Source organism: Paroedura picta, chromosome 7 (genome assembly GCF_049243985.1).
Source record: "Paroedura picta isolate Pp20150507F chromosome 7, Ppicta_v3.0, whole genome shotgun sequence".
In the NCBI taxonomy this organism is placed as follows: domain Eukaryota; kingdom Metazoa; phylum Chordata; class Lepidosauria; order Squamata; family Gekkonidae; genus Paroedura; species Paroedura picta.
In genome coordinates this window covers 81,201,484-81,220,378 of record NC_135375.1, presented here as the reverse complement: position 1 = coordinate 81,220,378, position 18,895 = coordinate 81,201,484, and the positions used below count along the sequence as shown (strand labels likewise).

General features: G+C 45.9%; 1 protein-coding gene across 1 annotated transcript; it reads left to right on the top strand.

Annotated features, from left to right (window-relative positions):
• The first annotated feature begins 479 nt into the window (after positions 1–479).
• Positions 480–1,226, top strand: LOC143841835 (uncharacterized). The gene is made up of 3 exons (XM_077346422.1): positions 480–718; positions 838–957; positions 1,091–1,226. The coding sequence occupies exons 1-3, from the start codon at positions 538–540 to the stop codon at positions 1,204–1,206; spliced, it is 417 nt and encodes a 138-aa protein (XP_077202537.1). The 5' UTR covers positions 480–537; the 3' UTR covers positions 1,207–1,226.
• Positions 1,227–18,895: the final 17,669 nt, after the last annotated feature.

Below are 18,895 nucleotides of genomic sequence, written 5' to 3'. Positions count from 1 at the left end.
CAACGCACGTTCGTTCCCTAACCGTCATTCCGAAGATGCCGAAGCCACGGAAGGGCTCCTTCTGGCAGCGCGCCGAGGCTGAGGCACTTCTGGAGCTAGTGCTCCAATCTAAAAGTGTTGGCCGCCTTATGGCCAGCACCCACTGCCACACCAAGGGTGCTTACCTGGTGTTGGCATCAAAGCTGAGGGAGAGGGGCTATGTCCGGACCTGGGAGCAGGTCCGGACAAAATTTAAGCGAGTGAAGCTGGACTTCCTCAACAGTCTGGAGCAGTGGGGGGGGGGGGTCCCGCAGCCAAGCGGGAGGACGGTCTTCCACGACCAGATGGTGAAAATATGGGAGAAGGCTGGGAAGCCCCCCCTGGAAATGAGGAGGCATATGGGTAAGTGCTGCCCTCGTTGTGTTTTGCCCTTAAACATGCATGGCATGACTAGCTGCCTCTTTCCCCTACTGTCCCCAATGAAATCCGAGAAAGTACTTAGATGCTGTCAACCCCCTCTGACTTAGCCCGCCAGTACTGTGTAGAACCACTTTGGTTATGCGCTTTGACTCTAACTGTGGTGTGTCTACCAGCTGTGTTTCATCTCTGGTTTGTGTGCTTTTAATTATGATTTCTCTTTTTCTTTGCCCAGCCACACAATCACCATCCAAGATGGCAAAAGCACCTGAGCTTGAGGAGGGGGAGGAAGAGGGACCTTCCACCTCGGGACAGGCTGCAGGTGAGAGTTTTATGTCTGTGCGGGAGACCCATGTGTGTGTTCCCCCATGGAGCAATATGGGAGCCTGCTGTGATGCCTCCATTTTAAGTGCTATTAAATTCTTTGTTTGATTTCTATAGCAGAAACTATGGAGGCAAGGCTGCGTGCCATGGAGGCCAGGGTGGCTGCCTTAGAGGCTGAAGTGGCAGAGCTGAAAGGGGAGTTAGAGCAGCAAAGGCAGCAGAGGGAGGCGGAAGAACGTAGGTTATGTTCCCCACTGCCCAACTCTTCTCACACTGTGGCTACGGCCACCAAAAAGTGTATGCATGTAAACTAAAAAAATTGGAAAATATGTCTGGCACTAATGTGTACTTTTTCTCCCTCCCCACACAGTTAAGAAGAAGGAGGACGAAGACCTCTTCCGCCGCAAAGTGCGGGGGACCATGGGACGGTTGTGCAGGAGAGTGAGGGAGCTGGAAGGGGCTGGGGAGGGGAGCGGTGGGACCTAAGTTTTGTTTTCTTTTTGTGTTTTGGGGTGGGGGGTGTTGGGGGGGTTCCCAGTTACTTTGCCCATTTTTCTATCCCTGTTAAATATTTGAATTTGTTAAAAAAAAGTTGGCTTTCTTGGAGGGTGGGGGTGGTGGTGGGGGGGTCCAAGTTACATTCCCTTGTTTTTTTCCCCTGTTTAACTGTTTCTGAAAATAAAATGTTGTTGTAAATTTCCTGAAAAAGACTCCAGTGTGACTCCTTACACTCGCACACCTTTCACCCCAAACTCCTAAAACACCTTTAACCTTTAAAACACCCTCCAACCTCCAACCCACACAACGGTGCCAGAATAGGCACAATCACTAGAGAGGGTACACAGAGACAGAGTCAAAAACATAAACTTTATTGAACAGACAACAGCAAACACAGATAAACAGACAAAATGGCCCAAACTAGGAGGGGGAGAACTTGTCCGCGGGTTTAACGACTCTCTTCCCGAGAACAGTCCTCCTTCTCGTTTGGGTCGCGGCATTCTGAGAGGGGGTGGGTGGGGTGGGTGCTGGAGGTGGTGGGGGGGGTGGGGTGGGTGCTGGAGGTGGTGGGGGGTGGGTGGGTTGGGGGGGGACGTTCACTGTAATCTGAGGAGGGGGGGGCCGCCTCCATAACCGCGACCGCCCTCTCCATCAGCCTCCTTATCATTCGAACTTCCTCCACGCTTTCGCGTAGTGAGTTGTTCGAATCTCTAAGGATGGCACGGAATTTTTTGCCCTCCTGGGCCACGAGGGAGAGCATCGCCTGGTCTGCAGCAGCTGCACGCCTGGACTCCTCCTGGCAGTGCTCCAGGATCCTTTCTCCCACACTAGTCAGGACGGAGACGCGCCGCAGCCTGCCGCGTTCCCTGGCCAGCCTCTCCTCAGCCGGGAGAGCGCCCCTGGGTGGTGAGCCAGCTGGCTCGTCGTCTTCAGAAAGGACCTCTGTTGGCAAAAAAAGAGAAAAAGGACTGTTAGTAACAACGAGACAGTCAAAACCCACCCTGGTGCACATGGTGGCCTTTCTTGGTTACATATTGTTAAACCAAGACTCAGAACAATGCCAGGGGAGCACAAAAATGAAAAGGAAGCACACAGTTATTGCACACAGACATTGTCCTGCAGCCATGGCTCGAAAGGAACAGTTCATGCACGCTCACCATCTTGTATCTGTATCCGCCTGCGCAGGGCAGGAGGTCCAGCCACCCCACGCTCCTCCTCCTCCTGTGTCCCGGGTATGAAATCTGAAAAAAGGGAAAAAAGAACATGATTTAGGACCAAAGTGTGGCAAAGCAAGCTTCAAACCCTAAAGCAGCAACGTTGAGGGACTATCTTCTGTCTCTTGGCAGTGCTGCTGCCCTGCACAAACAGAAAAGCACAAAGCAGTTGAACCCCCCCCCCTTATTGCAACTGATACTTACCAACATTTGTGGACGCCCCAGAATCACTGTCCTCTGCTACTGCTGCAGGGGACTCTAGGACCACCGTCCCAGGCATCTGTGTCTCTGTGGACAAGAGCAGAAAATAGTGAAAAAGGAGCAAGCATACAACCTGAACCACACAGCAAGCTCCCAAAGAAGTGGCTAGAGCACTGCAGAAGGCCTATGGCTGAGGCATGCAGCAAAACTGTTTGGGTTGTTGTTTAAACACAACCGTTTTAAAAAGCCACCCAAAGCAATCCACAAACATCCAAGCATAGCATGCGTTGCAACGAACACAAGGCATACAATAGTGAAAAAGGAGCAAGCACACAACCTGAACCACACATCAAGGTCCCAAAGTAGTGGCTAGAGCGCTGCAGAAGGCCTATGGCTGAGGCATGCTGCAAAACTGTTTGGGTTGTTGGTTAAACACAACCGTTTTAAAAAGCCACCCAAAGCAATCCACAAACATCCTATCATATTATGCGTAGCAACGAACACACGAGAAAACGATCCCCAAACGTCAGAACACACATTTGCTCAATATAAAAACAATAAAATATAAAATAAAAATAAAATTACTTACCGGAGGCAAGGGGCGTTTGCTCAGGAACCTCCTCCGGCTCCCCAGGAGCGATGGCCATCAGGTCCACCGTGACCAATTCCGCTGGTCGTTGCTGGACGGGGGGTGGAGGCCGAAAGCTGGACGAGGTGCCCTCGCCGGGATCCTCCTCAGCGGGTGGTTCCTCGACCGGGGCAGCCGGCTTCCGAACCACCTTAAGGCTCCTCCCGACGCGCTTCGGCCTGCCGGCTCCTTCCCCGTCTCCGTACAGCTGGCGCTGCTCCTCGAAGTAGGGGCAGGTCACCTTTTCGTTGCCGGAACCCTTGTTATGGTTCACGGCTCTCATGTACTCCGCCCGCATCGTTTTGGTCTTCGACCGGCATTCAAGGCCGGTCCTGTTGTGGCCCAGTGCACGCATCTTTATGGCCACTTGCTCGAAGACCTCCCTATTCCTGTGAGAGGACTGGAACGCGTCCTGGATTTTCTCCTCCGAGAAAATCGCGATCAGGTCCCTGATCTCCGCGTCCCTCCAAGTTGGGCCACGGCCGGTTGCAGGGACGGACGAGGCTTGAGAAGAGGATTCCATGGTGCTTTCGCTAGTAGCTGAGCAAAATGGAGGTGCGAGGTGCAGGGTGCAACGGATCATATACCTTCCCGCACACAAAGACAAAGGGACTAGCCGGCTCCTGATTGGTGGAGGGCAGTAGGGGACACGCACATTGGCCACATTAGGTCACATGTCACGTTCAAAACTCCTCGCGCGGGAACAGGATCTGCTCCTAATGGCCAGATTAGCGCCTTTTGTTTGACTTCTCGCATGCGCTGATTCGTCCACACGCGGGAAGAGCAGTTTGAACATGCAGCGGGAGCCATTTTAGTGAGATGTCCGCCATTACAGAAACGCATGCCGGTGTAAAACCGAGAGCAATTGCAGTGGTACGCGACAGTTCCCCAATAATATTCACCAACCAAAGCATAAATCAATGACATGTAACTGGCGAACGTTCGTTGTCACGCTCAGCGGACAGTTTTTTAAAATGAACGGCGGACGGCGACTCCGCTTGCCGGAGGTCTAGCCGCCGATGGAAGGGGTTGTCCGCACCCAAGCACAACCACGCACCCGGAACCACACAAAGACCCACTACACATAAACCGCCCCTCATGCTGGAATCATTTCTATTGAACCCCTCTAAGCTAAACTGGATAATGCGAGCGGCGAACGTTCGTTGGCACGCTCAGCTGAAAGTTTTTTTAAAATGAACGGCGGACGGCGACTCCGCTTGCCGGAGGTCTAGCCGCCGATGGAAGGGGTTGTCCGCACCCAAACACAACCATGCACCCGGAACCACACAGAGACCCACTACACATAAACCGCCCCTCATGAAATCACCTCGAATCATATCTATTGAACCCCAGTAATCTAAACAGGAGACTGCGAGCGGCGAACGTTCGTTGCCACGCTCAGAGGAAAGTTTTTAAAAATGATCCCCGTACGTTGACTCCGCTAGTACTGGCCTAAGGTACACGGGGTTTTAAGCTATGGGCAAATGTTTGGAACGTGACGGTGTGTGCCACTGTGCTTTTGGAAAACTATTGTGGTGTCCGGGCAGAATTTCAGAAAGTGATCTTGCTTGAAAGCCAGTCGCTGTCTCGTTGCCTCGTAGATCCCCGCTCGCTCGGAGAAAAAAGATGGCGGACAGTTCGCCGGAAGTTAGGAGGAAAGGCTCGGGAGGAGGGACTTTGAAGAAACCGCAACAATGGTAACGCACAAGTCTGTGGCGCTACTGTTGCAGATTGGTTGCAGGAGTGTATCGCTATCCGGAGGGTGAATCCACTTTTCTGGATTCCCCTAGAAGCGCTACAATGAAGCGCTTTTTGCGGGTCGGTTGCAGGACTGTTGCAGATTGTGTACGACGTCGTGGGTTATGGCAAATTTGTAGCGTTTCCAATTTGCAACCATCCTGCTACTTTGAAGCCGTGCGAAATGGCCCTCAGGGTAAACAGATGTCACTTCCCAAAGTATAAGTGTCCTATTGTTAAAAACACAAAAATATGTTATGCACCTTATAAAGTAGCCATTGGTCAGTAGCAGGCCCCCAATAGCCTTCTGTCAGCATCCCAGTTAAATGAGTCTCTTTATGCAGAGCTGCTGGGGATTTAATTTAAGACCTTCTGCATGCAAAACCTGGAATCTGGAATACATACCAGCTTCTTCTGTAAAATAAGAACGTCTTTCGCATACCCTGTGCTGATGTACGTTTTCTTCTCTGACAGAGGTACTAATCAGTTTTATACATGTAACTTAAAAGTGCTTTCCTTGTGAATAACAGATATGCATCTAGTTAAAATGCACATTCAATCAGATTTCTGAATGGAATTCTAGACCTGCCAGAAGGTCGGTTTACAGAGACATTCCAACCTTCCTGGGTTTTGCAATGCAGGAGTAATTCTGAGCATTATGGCCATGTAGAACAAATAGGACTATCATGTGCTGAAGCCGCCCATGGTAAGTAACAATGGAAGAGATTAACGCCATGTAAATATGGACCAATTTAACAGCTTTTTTTTGTATTGCAAACGGTGAATGATATGCTAGAGATTAAAACTAGATAAATGTGGGACCAATTTACCACATTTCTTGTTCCCCCCAATAAATGACACTCTTGAGATTAAAGCCAGAAAGCACACACAACTGTAACAACTTCCTTGTGTTTCATGTTTAAATAAGGCACACCCAGGTTCATAGTCCAGTGAACTAAAAGCCATTGCTTTTAGTATACACACAAAAGATTGAGGAGAATGTAGATTTTATTTATTTTTCAATACCAGCTGAAAAGGACATTTTGAAATACCAGTCAAACTGTGTAGAGTTCACAATCTGGTTCCAGCAAAAGCGTATGTCATATATGTAAAGTTTGGATAGGGATCCCTGTCTCTGAAAATACAAGCATGGAACAGCTGCCAATCCATAACATGATATGATTCTAATTTTTATGTTGCAGAGATGGGGATGAAAGTGACCAAAAAAACGATCAGCTTTGCCAATTGGGTCAGACTAGACACAGCACACCTGAGTAGTAGCACACCTGTGTAGTCAGAAGAAGAAAATAAAGAAGGGTCAGAAGAAATTTTTCAAGTACAGCATCAAAGAGCAGGGAATCCCCACCCCCAATCTGTCCCCTTCAAGCTGTTCCTCCCCCCTTCCAAAACAGGGGTTTGTAACCAGAAGTAACCCAAAAATGGGAGAATATCCTTACAAGTGATTTGGGGTGGAAGAGTGGGAGGAGGAAAAGGAATTCAGCCTCCCTTAAATCTTTCTCCTCCTCCCCCCAACTGAGCATGTCACCTGTCCCCCCCCAAGGAATTATTCCTGATTTAGTATTAAAGAAATACCATACCTATGGAAAAGAAGAAATGAACAATAACTTCAAAAGTCAGCTAATTTATAACATGACTAGGATAGTACATTCCAGAAGCCGTCAGCATAAGTGAAATGTAACCTAGTTGAATGAGTTTGGCCTAGAACAGATACTGCTATACCAAAAGGTAACTAATGCAGTTATTTGTGCTGCTGCAAACCTGCTGATGTTCCGTGACTCATTAGCAATTAACTAGAAATAAGTAAGAGTCTACCAGGGAATTGTAGAGAACAGGGCAACTAACCTTGAGTAAAAAAAAATTGGGGGGAATAAAAATTGCAAGCCCTGTAAATGAACACACAGGACTTACACACACCCAGTAAATGAATCTTGTGTTGCCACAGTGATATGGAGTTTAAAACTTTGTCCATGCCAAGTTACAGCTTCAGTAATTCATTTTCTTACATTAAAGCTGCTGCTGCTGATGTTATCCTTTCAATTGTGTCTGACCCTCGGCAATTCTATAGGAAAGTTTTTGCCATACATTTCTGTCAGCTGAACAGTTCTGTTTTACTTCATTGATTTCCTTTCTCCCCAATGGCGATCCAAAGCAGCTTCCATCATTCTATTCATTTTACCCTCACAACAGTCCTAGGAAGAAGGTTAGGCCAGGGATCACCCAGCAATTTTCCACAGGAGAATGGGGGTTGAAATTTGGGTCTCTCAGATCCTAATTTGACCCTCTCACCACTATACAACACTGGCTTCCCATACTCACTTGGTTTGTGTAAACAGGGGTGCTCTCAACTACAGTGTGAACTGGGTTTCTGCCCCTCCAAGGAACACTCATAATTCATATGTGAGTTTTTCCTATGTAGAAATTATAGTTCTTCCTATGTAGAAATTATAGGAGTAAGGTAAAGGTAAAGGTATCCCCTGTGCAAGCACCGGGTCATGTCTGACCCTTGGGGTGACGCCCTCTAGCATTTTCATGGCAGACTCAATATGGGGTGGTTTGCCAGTGCCTTCCGCAGTCATTACCATTTACCCCCCGGCAAGCTGGGTACTCAATTTACCAACCTCGGAAGGATGGAAGGCTGAGTCAACCTTGAGCCGGCTGCTGGGATTGAACTCCCAGCCTCATGGGCAGAGCTTCAGACAGCATGTATGCTGCCTTACCACTCTGGGCCACGAGTAGTCCCTGCAATAAAAGTGTTTGAGAGAGAGAGAGACTCTATTATGATCATAGACCAGCATAAAAGTATTTTATAATAGTACATATAATTAGCTTACAACAAGAAAATCTTATTCCCTAGTGCCGTATTAAGTAAACTAATATAAAACAGAGTAAGTTTTAAACTATGATATTACCCAAGTATATCAATATAGATTCAGGTGGGTAGCCAAGTGGGTCTGAAGCAGCAGAACACTTTTTTGAGTCCAGTGGCACCTTTAAAACTAACAAAGTTTTATCCAAGGTATAAAACTTGCATGTGCATGCACATTTTTTCAAATATCTGAAAAAAATGCGCATGCACATGAAAGCTTATATCTTAAATAAAACTTTGTAAGTCTTAAAGGTGTCACTGGACTTAAATTTTGTTATTATACAGATATATAAGTTACTGCTATAGAACTAGATTGCAAATGATTTCATTTCTGACCATGAGAGGGTGCTACAAGCCTTACAATTAACTGTCAGTATTGCAGAGCCTATATTCACATTAAAAGGATAGGTCTGGATTTACATTGGAGTTTTCCACCTGACTAGTGTTTCAGACAGACTCCCCCCCCCCTTCCTGAAAGAACACTAACATGCGCTGCAGTTAAAAACCCAGTTGCCTGTTAAATATGCTTAGTTCTGCAGCTGAGATCCTGTTTCAATGTTTTGTTACAGCTGTGGGTGAGCCTGTTGTGTAGATTTAACTTCCTGAACAGTGTTCACCTTTCACAATTAAATATTGGGGTAGGAAATGCATGTATTACAGCATGCAGACCAGACCAACTTTGAAACCAATCTGATTAAAAACTGCTACATTCAATACAATCCTAAAAAAGAGTTACACCCTTCAAAGTTCACAGAAGTCAGTAGAACTTAGAAGGCTGTGACTCTGCTTAGGATGGCATTCTTAATATATGAAGTATAACAACCCATTGCTTCTGGTACGATCCATTAGAGATACACACTGATATTCTGAGATTATGAATATCTGGAGATAGCATTTTAAAACATCAGACTTTGTAGCGGTTGCTTTCTGCAGGTTTCCTAGGAACAGGGGAAGGAAGGGAGGGAGGGAGCTCTTACAAATCACACATTAAGAGGAGATTGCCACATTGGTCCTGCTGAGATTCTCTGGTTTGCCACTGGCTCCAGCAGGCTTGTGCTGCCAGGTTGGCCTTGGCAATATTGGCCATGAAAGACCAACAGTCTGATTTGGTATGAGGCAGTTTAGTGTGGAAGACAAAACCCATGGCTGCTTTGCAGTAAGGACCTCAGTAACCTCAACCTCTCTTTTCTTCCCATGCAAGAGCCATCCAATGCAAGCCTCTATCTGGGTGGGTCCCTATCATAAACAGAATCCTGCCCCTTCACTTCCTAAGCAGGTCTACTCAGAATTCTACTCAGGTCTATTCAATAGAGCTTGCTTCCAGAAAGTGTTCCTAGGACTGAACACTCTCAAAATGAGAGAGAGAACAAGACACACAATGGGAAGCACAAAGATGCCCAAATCCTGGCAGCATCTCACGGTGTCATTCTATCCTCTTGCAGAAAACTGCCAATGGAGTCCATACAAGAGTTCACCTCATGCACATCATGGCTTTAGTTTCCATACCACAGAGATTTCCATAAAGTTTTTATAAGCAGTACTTACATTTTCTATTTACTACTATTCTAATTGTCACATGTTCCTATTGGTGTTCGATGTATCCTCGTGAACATGGACTGTGGGCTGCACAACTGATGCTATAGAAGTAACCTCATTTTCAACAAGGCAACCTTGGTGCTAATAAACTGCTTTGCTATGGAAGGATAATCTTTAAAAAGCCACCATAGAGAGTGTTTCATTGCTGGAGAGGGAGAACACATGGCCTTATTTTTTTGTAAGGGCAGCTAATTGTCTGGGAAGATTCCAATGAAGATCAGCTAGTCTTGCTGGTCCATTTTTTTTCTTCTTCTTTCTTGCAAACAATTGTTTTAAATGGCACAAGCATAGGAGAAGGAGTGGCTTGCTGCTAGTGACAATTTAAAGGCTGCCCAAAGGATATCTGTGATAGTGACAGAACAGCTACTCAAGTTTTAGCAGCAATGAAAATAATTTTGGGGAGAGGGGAATCTCATTGTGCTCACATTAAAGTATAGCTGTTTGTAAGTGCATGGAAATATAGTGTTGTAAAAACAGATGTGCCTCAGCACAGCTGAGTAACATGTGCTTATATATTGTGTAATGTTTAGCTGAAACACCCATATATATCTATTGTCTGCAGGTTCAGTGAACACAGACTCCGATTCTTCGGAACAGCTCTTTTTATTTAGCAACTCCAGCAACAAACTCCAGCAACAAACTCCAGAAAAACAGGCGAACTCATGCATTTTAATACTTTTCAGGCAGCCCACTGCTGCTTCTGTTTGTCCCTAAGCAGAGCAATCCGACTGGCTCTAAGCAGAGCGATCTGGTTGGACCTTAGCAGGTTCCTTTGATTGGTTAGTTCCTTGGCTGGAAGAAGCCCTCTTTTACATCAGCAGCCAAATGCCCATAGACATAACAATATATTCTGTGATGATAAAACAGCTGCGTTGGCATAGAAGCCCCCAATGTTGAGTGCTCTTTTGGAATGCCAGTAAAGGATAGTGGGCTCTAAAATAGCTGCCATGGGACTCAGAACCAGCCACAATGTGGTTGCCATGGGGGAGGGGGGTGTATGTCACAAAATGGTTCTCTTGTGATGGAGGTAGTTGTTTCTGGTGCTCCCTCAGACATAAATGTGGTGCCTTCTGGGCTCAAGAGCCAGCTGCAGTAGTGGTCAAGAGGGCAACCTCCAATCTGGATAACAGGGTTTGATTCCCCATTCCTTCTCCACATGCAGCCAGCTAGATGACCTTGGGATAGTCACCATTTCTCTCAGAGGTCTCTCAGCCTTACCTACCTCACAGGAAGCATAGGCGATTGTAAGCAGCTTTGACTCTTCTTCAAGTAGTAAAAAGCAGGGTCAGAACCCCGCTGCTGCTGCTGCTGCTGCTGCTGCTGCTGCTGCTGCTGCTGCTGCTGCTGCTGCTGCTGCTGCTGCTGCTGCTGCTGCTTCTTCTTCTTCTTCTTCTTCTTCTTCTTCTTCTTCTTCTTCTTCTTCTTCTTCTTCTTCTTCTTCTTCTTCTTCTTCTTCTTCTTCTTACTTCAGAGAGGTAGAGGGATGGCAAGAATGGCCCTTTATGAAGCAAGTAAGTAATAGAAAACACATCAACAAGCATCTTGGCTCATTTAGAAAGTATGCTGGAGATCACTGGTCCAGCCTATGGTATAAAAATACATAATGTTGTAGCTTTGTTTAAGATAAACTGGTCTGGGTCTATGCCCAGCTAGTGACTAGATGGAAACCTTCTGAGAATCCAATGTACACTGCCCTGAGTTTCAAGCAGGAAGAAATGTGGGATATAAATCAAATATATGGCATTTAGAACTTCAGGTTTGACTGCCCAACTGTTTTGCCTTCATAAGGTCCATTGCTTGCCTATTTATTTATCGGTTCTTCCTCTCGGGAGCTCAGAATGGTTTTCTAGCCTCATAGCCTCAGACAGACAGGTCAGCTACTGAGACAGGTGTGGAAACAAATGGCTTCATCAACCCTGAAAAGGGTTGTGAGTGTCCTGCATAGTGCAGGAGGTTGGACTAGATGGCCCATGAGGTCCCTTCCAACTCTATGATTCTATGATTCTAGGTAGAAGTCATATACATGGGAGCAGAAATAATGGGGGAGGGATGGGAGCAAGTTAATTTACAGATCACTGTAGATTGCTTGCTCAGTAATTGGAAATGGTTGTGTCAGGTTTTATAAATCAGTAAATTTAGGATTCCAAGGGAGGCAAATGTCCCCTTGGACCCCTTCCCAGACAACGATGGTTACAGATTTATGTTGGCTGAGATTCTACAGAAGATAAGCCCAAATGAAAGTGGTGAAATGTTGGCTAAACAAGTGTGTACACTGATGCCTTTTTATGGGAGCATTATCTGTTGGTACATTGGTCAGGCTCTCAAGCCTCCCAGAAACTAATATCCTACTTTAAGGAAGAGCATTTGGATATTTTAGTCTGAATATACTGTATATTTCCAAAAATGCCTTATTAGGGTTTGAAGAGATATCCAGGTTTCTGGAATACTGGTAACTGGGCCCTCTCAGAAATCTGGAAAATTTGAGAATGGCATTTCAAGAATCTCAGGCCTGTTTTTCTGGTTTTACAGGATTCCTGGGCACTGAGAAGATAGGGGGAGGGAGGCAACTATATCAGGTAATGGGATCAGATGTTAGGAAGATAACTAGAACTCTCTGTCTACTCATTATGATTCTCTCACAACCCTCCGTGACTCTCTGACCATGGTAAAAGAGTATGAAAAGGAGGCCTGGATCTCAACTCCATTCAGTCTTTTGCAGTGCTGTTTGCTGCTGCTGTTGTGGTCTCTGACTGGGCTTACTGCTGCCTGTTCTGGTTCCAACAGCAAGGGCTTGAAGCAGATTCAATAGAAAGATGCCTGGTACAATTTCATAGGTAGCATGGAAGCAAGCTAACCATACAAATTGGTTGAACCAGCAACTGGTTGAACTCAGGGTTTATGTATCTTGGAGGGCATGAGGCCCCATCAGTTCCTGGGCTTCCTCTGACCAGGGCTGAGTCTGCAAACCCCTTAATCTTGCCAAAAACTATTTGACTCACCATGCTGTGAAGCATGGAGATAACTCAACAAAAAGGTCCACTTAATATGCAGCTGCAGAAAAGGAAAATTATATACTAGGAATTATTAAAACAGAATGTGAAATTAAAATGGTCAATACTGTAATACTCTTGTATAAATGATAGGGAAGTCACTGTATTAAATTCTAATTGCTCCATACCTAAAAGGGTATAAGAGCTGGAAAATGTAGAAAAGAACATCGAAAACTATCAAGAGGACAGAACACCTTTCCTACAAGAGGTTGAATACACAGGTTGTCTCCTGCTGGTGGAAGGCAGGAGAGCATTTTTGTTTCTCATACTGCAGACTCCCTACTTTGGACTCCATGCTATTCCCTGTCCCCCTAGCAGCAGCATTCTAGGAAGCTGAGCTGGCTATAGTACGATGGAGGGAGTAGGCAGGAAAGTTCTATTCTGTCACCATATTTTGGATCCAACCCAAGAAAAGTCTAGCGCATTTGAGATCTTTAGTTTAGAAAAAACATAACTGAGAGTAGACTGGGGATTCCCTGGAATTATAGCCCATCTCCAGACTACAGAGATGAGTTGCCCTGGAGAAAGTGGATCCTTTAAGGGTGGATTCTATGGCATTGTACCACACTGAGATCCCACTCCTCTCCAGGCTCCAAATCTCCAGGAGTTTCCCAACCTGGATCTGGCAATCCTAGACATGACAGATTTATAAAATCACTCACTGTGGAGAAAGTGAATAGAGATGGCATCTCCTTCTGCCATGATAATTCTAATAACCACCCAATGAAATGGATAGGCAGTAGATTCAGGAGCAACAAAAGGAAGTACTTTTTCAATGCATGATTGATTCATAGCATTTATTAGTACCAAATTAATCTAAATGAAAAATAGATGCATCAGGATGGCTGAGTGAAACTTGCATGCTCAGAAAGAGTGTTATCTGCTTAGTTGCTTGGGGGCAACAGAAAACAGATGTTCCTTCATGCCTTGCCTGTGGGCTTCCTAGAGAAATCTGCTAAGAAACAGACTTGACTAGACTGGCCTTGGGATTGTGCAGATAAGAGTCTTCTTATAGCTTTAAGTCCTTTATTTGCTTTCAGAATTGCAAATAGAAAACATTTATGAATGCTATTTTTAAAACAATCACTGATAACAAAACTAACATTAACTCAATATGAGTTAATATCTCCCAGCTGCTAGGGTGGAGTTCAACTTTTCTGTTATGCCTGATGCAATCTTTCAAAGTTTCCTTTGAACTGTTTAGCAGTTGTTTCTGCTTTTCACTGTTTTTTTATGATGGGGTTCAAATTGCACAAGTTATTGGGTTCTTTCATCTTAAACTTTGGTTGGACTTATGTGGCAATGACACGTTTGGCAAAGTATGTCACAGCAAGGCAAAAGGGCACAGAACGACATAATACTTGGACTGTTTCTGCACAAGGAATCTGCCCCTGGACAGCCTCTGGTTGGTGGTGGGTTTAGTGCCCCCTCCAAATGGCACTGCTTGCATCCCAAGGCTTTCTAGGGACTGGTTCACATTTTGCCCAGATTTGCCTCAGGATGAGGGAAATCACAAAAAGTGGATTTGCCACTTTTCATCTTGCATCCCATCGGTGAGCAACCAGTGAGCAACCAGATGCAAGCCCGTATGGATGGGGAAAGGCACGATAGTCTCTGCAGCATTGTCCCACCCTCGCAACCACCCTCCCCCTCCATTTCCTGCTCCAAATAATTTTTTAAAAAATGGTCTGGTCTGCGTTGCAGCGGGACCGCAGAGCTATATTGTCAAAGGTAAAATAAAATTTTCTGCAAAGTGTCCACCGTCTTTTTTGGATCAGGTAGGCAAAACACAAGAGCCTCTTGTGGCGCAGAGTGGTAAGGCAGCCGCCTGAAAGCTTTGCCCATGAGGCTGGGAGTTCAATCCCAGCAGCCGGCTCAAGGTTGACTCAGCCTTCCATCCTTCCGAGGTCGGTCAAATGAGTACCCAGCATGCTGGGGGGTAAACGGTAATGACTGGGGAAGGCACTGGCAAACCACCCCATATTGAGTCTGCCATGAAAACGCTAGAGGGCGTCACCCCAAGGGTCAGACATGACTCGGTGCTTGCACAGGGGATACCTTTACCTTTACCTTTAGGCAAAACACAGCCCTGTTTCTATTTTTTGGAGATAGGGAATGAGCTGAGAAAGGGGGGAGTGATCAAGAAGGCTTCTCCCAATCATACAGGGGTCTGAGCGCTTTGTTTTTAAGCCATTTACAAAAATTGTCTTCTTGGGCTTCAGTTACCACACTCAGCCTCTCAGAAATCCACCCAGACATAAATAAAGTCCAAAAGAACAGGAATCCCAAAAAGTGAGGGTGGGTTGTTGGAGTTTTGGTATTGTTCTGGTGTTTCTCCATAGCAACACAGAAATCTTGATTTTTATTAAAATGCATCTGTGTTGTGGCATTACCACAAAGCAATGCAGAAACACCTTTAAAAAATAATTTCAGGGCTTGGAGGGGTGGAGAAAGTTTCAGTCCACAAGATAACTGCTGTGACTTGCTGTGATTGACAAGCCAAGGAGCGAGGCGGCGGGGGGGGGGGGGGGAGAAGATCAACTTGTTTTCCCTGCAGCCTCATAGGGAGGCAAAAAGCTATTATAGAGCAGAGGGAAAACCCAGAAGGGGTCTCCCATGAGGAGGGCTGCAAACATGAGATTTATCATCCCGCATTTGCAAGCAGGAAGCCCCATGCATTTTACCCCTCCATGCAAAACCATTCTGAAGATTAAAACAGCCTTAGTTACAAAGGACACAATAGAAACACCATGGCAGGAGCCATATACAAAGAAAGCCTATTACATATAATATGTCACTAGGGAATAAGGTAAAGGTAAAGGTATCCCCTGTGCAAGCACCGGGTCATGTCTGACCCTTGGGGTGACGCCCTCTAGCGTTTTCATGGCAGACTCAATACGGGGTGGTTTGCCAGTGCCTTCCCCAGTCATGACCGTTTACCCCCCAGCAAGCTGGGTACTCATTTTACCGACCTCGGAAGGATGGAAGGCTGAGTCAACCTTGAGCCGGCTGCTGGGATTGAACTCCCAGCCTTATGGGCAAAGCTTTCAGACGGCTGCCTTACCACTCTGCGCCACAAGAGGCTCCACTAGGGAATAAATCTATGCAAAAACACCATGGGTGACAGAACTTATTTAAAATGGTGGCTTATGCAGCAGACTATTGAAACTAGCCACAGTCTGTTCAGAAATCCAGGTCTGTCTGTTGCCAATGAGACAAACTCCAGTTGCAGTTCTTTGCCAGCCAGCTGGGTGACCTTGGGCTCGCCATGGCACTGATAAAACTGTTCTGACAGAGCAGTGATATCAGAGCTCTCTCAGCCTCACCTACCTCACAGCATGGCTGTTGTGGGGAGAGGAAAGGGAAGGTGATTGTAAGACTCTTTGAGACTCCTTCGGGTAGAGAAAAGTGGCATATAAGAACCAACTCCTTTTCTTCTTCTAGAAACATGCTATTGGGACTCAACTCATTCTTAGCAGTGGCAGCATGCAGAAAGAAGTATGTCTCTAGACCTATACTGCCATCAAACAGGTTTGAGGCAAGTCCAAGGAACTTGTAATGCTGCTGAGACATGCCTTTCTCCCAGCTGGCAACACCCAGGGAAAGGTAGTGGTCAAAACCCACATCCATTGGTGTTTTCTGGACCCACACCACTGTCAGCTGGGGCTTGAGTGAAGCAGCAAAGCACCTTGAAATGCTTCTGGGCTCTCTTCTTGCTCAGTTTTTGTAGTGTTTACTTCCCTATCCTGCTTACAGAACTTTTCCTGTCTGGAAAAAGAAGAAGACGAAGACGAAGAGTTGGTTCTTATATGCCACTTTTCTCTACCCGAAGGAGGCTCAAAGCAGCTTACAGTCACCTTCCCATTCCTCTCCCCACAACAGGCACCCAGTGAGGTGGGTGAGGCTGAGAGAGCCCTGATATTATTGCTCGGTCAGAACAGCTTTATCAGTGCTGTGGCGAGCCCAAGGTCACCCAGCTGGCTGCATGTGGGGGAGTGCAGAATCTAACCCGGCATGCCAGATTAGACGTCCGCACTCCTAACCACGACACCAAACTGGCTGTAAGGTCTGGGTAAGATTTTAATCACAAACTGACCTAGTTTTTTTTACAGAATCTAGTCTGATTGCATACAGTACCTTGCACGGAGAGTTATTCCTTTGACAACTGAAACCTTTGTCAGCATTCCATGCTATCAGACTCTTGCTCAAGTCACAAACATTCAGTGGCATGTATCAGTGGGCAACAGGTCATAACAGAAACCCTCTTATTGGTTTGGAATATAAGTTGGACAGAGTTGCTCAAACACCGGTTCCTTCTATGTCCTTTGTTTCTAATGTAAGCTTCAAAGCACTCCATTTGAAAGCATTATAATAAATGTAAATAACTTTCAGACTGAAAGTTAGCCTACAGCAACTGTTAGGAGAAAGTCTCCCAGTAGTTTGTGCATATAGTTTGTGGTAGACCAAAGGTTGTGTCTAAAAATGACAGTTCTTTGCTTGCAAGTGACTTGGCAGTGCAAGTCAGTGAAATAGATGGAGCGTTCCACTGGAGCGTGCCTGGAACGCAAACAGACTTTTGAACCAGACATCAGTAAACAGGAAAGGGGCAGACTCCCAAGGCTCTAGACTCATGATGGGGTAGCCCAAAGGTTAGTTTGAAGTGTAGACATTCAATTTCTATTTTTTTATTTGAACACTCCCCCCAAAAAATCTTAGCCATAGTGGTGCCCTAATTATTTATTACAAATATTTTTCTCCTGCTTTGATGTAATGTTCACAGTGGTTTAGAAAAACATAAAATACACAATTCACTAGAATGAATTAAACAACAATATATACCACACAGCAGCAGTTCATATTAAGTGTTTAACAGCAATAAAACAGCAACAAAAACCAGTACGCTGTAGAACTGGGTTTGATTCCCCACTCCTCAACAGGAAACCTGGTGGGTGAGCTTGGACCAGTCCCAGTGTTTTCAGAACTCCCCCAGCCCCACCTACCTCACAATGTTCTATTATGGTGAGAGGAAGGGATGGTGATTGTAAGCCACATTGAGACTACTTAGAGCAGTGGTCCCCAACCACCGGGCTGCGGCCGATTAGCTTGCGACCCGGCAAGCTTCTTTTTGTGGGGGGGGAGGGAAGCGCGGCCGCTGACACAAAGGCGCATTATATTCTTATGATTGCAATGTAAATCATTTACAGGAAGCAGTCAGTTAAACTGGTATTAAATCATGGTAAAAGCACTCTCTTTATTGGTCCTTTAGGGTAACTGGTCAGCCATGCATGAAACAAAATGCTAGATGAGATGGACCACAGCTCTGATCCAGCAAGTCTTACATTCTCAGAAGGTGAGTCATGTTTGCATGAGTGCTTTTACCTTGAGTTCTTGCTCAGAAATGCAGATGGGCTTTGTTTGTTCTTTAAATAGGAACTGATGATCTTCACACTCTCCCCTTACTTGGAGTTGTGTAAACTCTGACTAAGACTGAATTCACATGAACCGTTTAAAGCACCTTTCTGATTATCTCCCTCTTTATAATGTGTGTGTGATTTGGGTTCAAGAAATATATTTGTAAATCAAACCTCCTATGTGGTCTTCAGTCCATTCATAAACTTGGCACAAGCTCATCTGGGCCTTACCTCAGTGTAGGAGGAACATATAACCCTTCTGATGACTACAAAGAACATACTGGAATCTGGACTGCTTCCCCTTCTGCTTTCCTCCTGGTTTCTCTTTCTCTCTCTCCCCCTAACCTTCCTCTGAGTTTACACATCGCACATATATGTGTGTATCTTTTGGAGTATCTTAACACAGCCCGCGACGCCCACGGCGCCGCAGACTAAATAAAGCCGTAAGGGCTTAGTGGGAGGAATTAGGGCGGGGTCTGTCCGGGATGAGGAAGGGTGCCAATTGGCCCCTTCCTCTGATTGGCCCGGCCGATTCCCGCCCTGCTGACAAGGGAGCAACTGCGAGACGTGAGGAGCACGGCTCGCAGTTGTTCCCTTGCCGGCAGCCTGACTCGGCAAGAGGCGCAAAGCGCCTCTCGCCATGTCAGGCCGCCGGCCAAGGGTGCCCCCGCCAGCCGCGCGACTGCCAGGGGCTCCCTGTATTTTTTGTACAGCGGGCTTGATTACTAGTTTAGATTATAATGGACATAAGTATTTGACGATTCTGTATGCGGACACTTGAATGCAAATTGCATTGTATGTACTAAGAAGATTCTGTATTGCAGTGTTCTATTCCAGCTAGCCTAGGACTTTTGTCTCTTCACTTAAATTATTCTTTTGAATTGTGTGTGCATCCCCCCCACTATTATGCCTGGTGTTAAAAGCTAAAACTACAGTTTCTTTACAGCAGGATT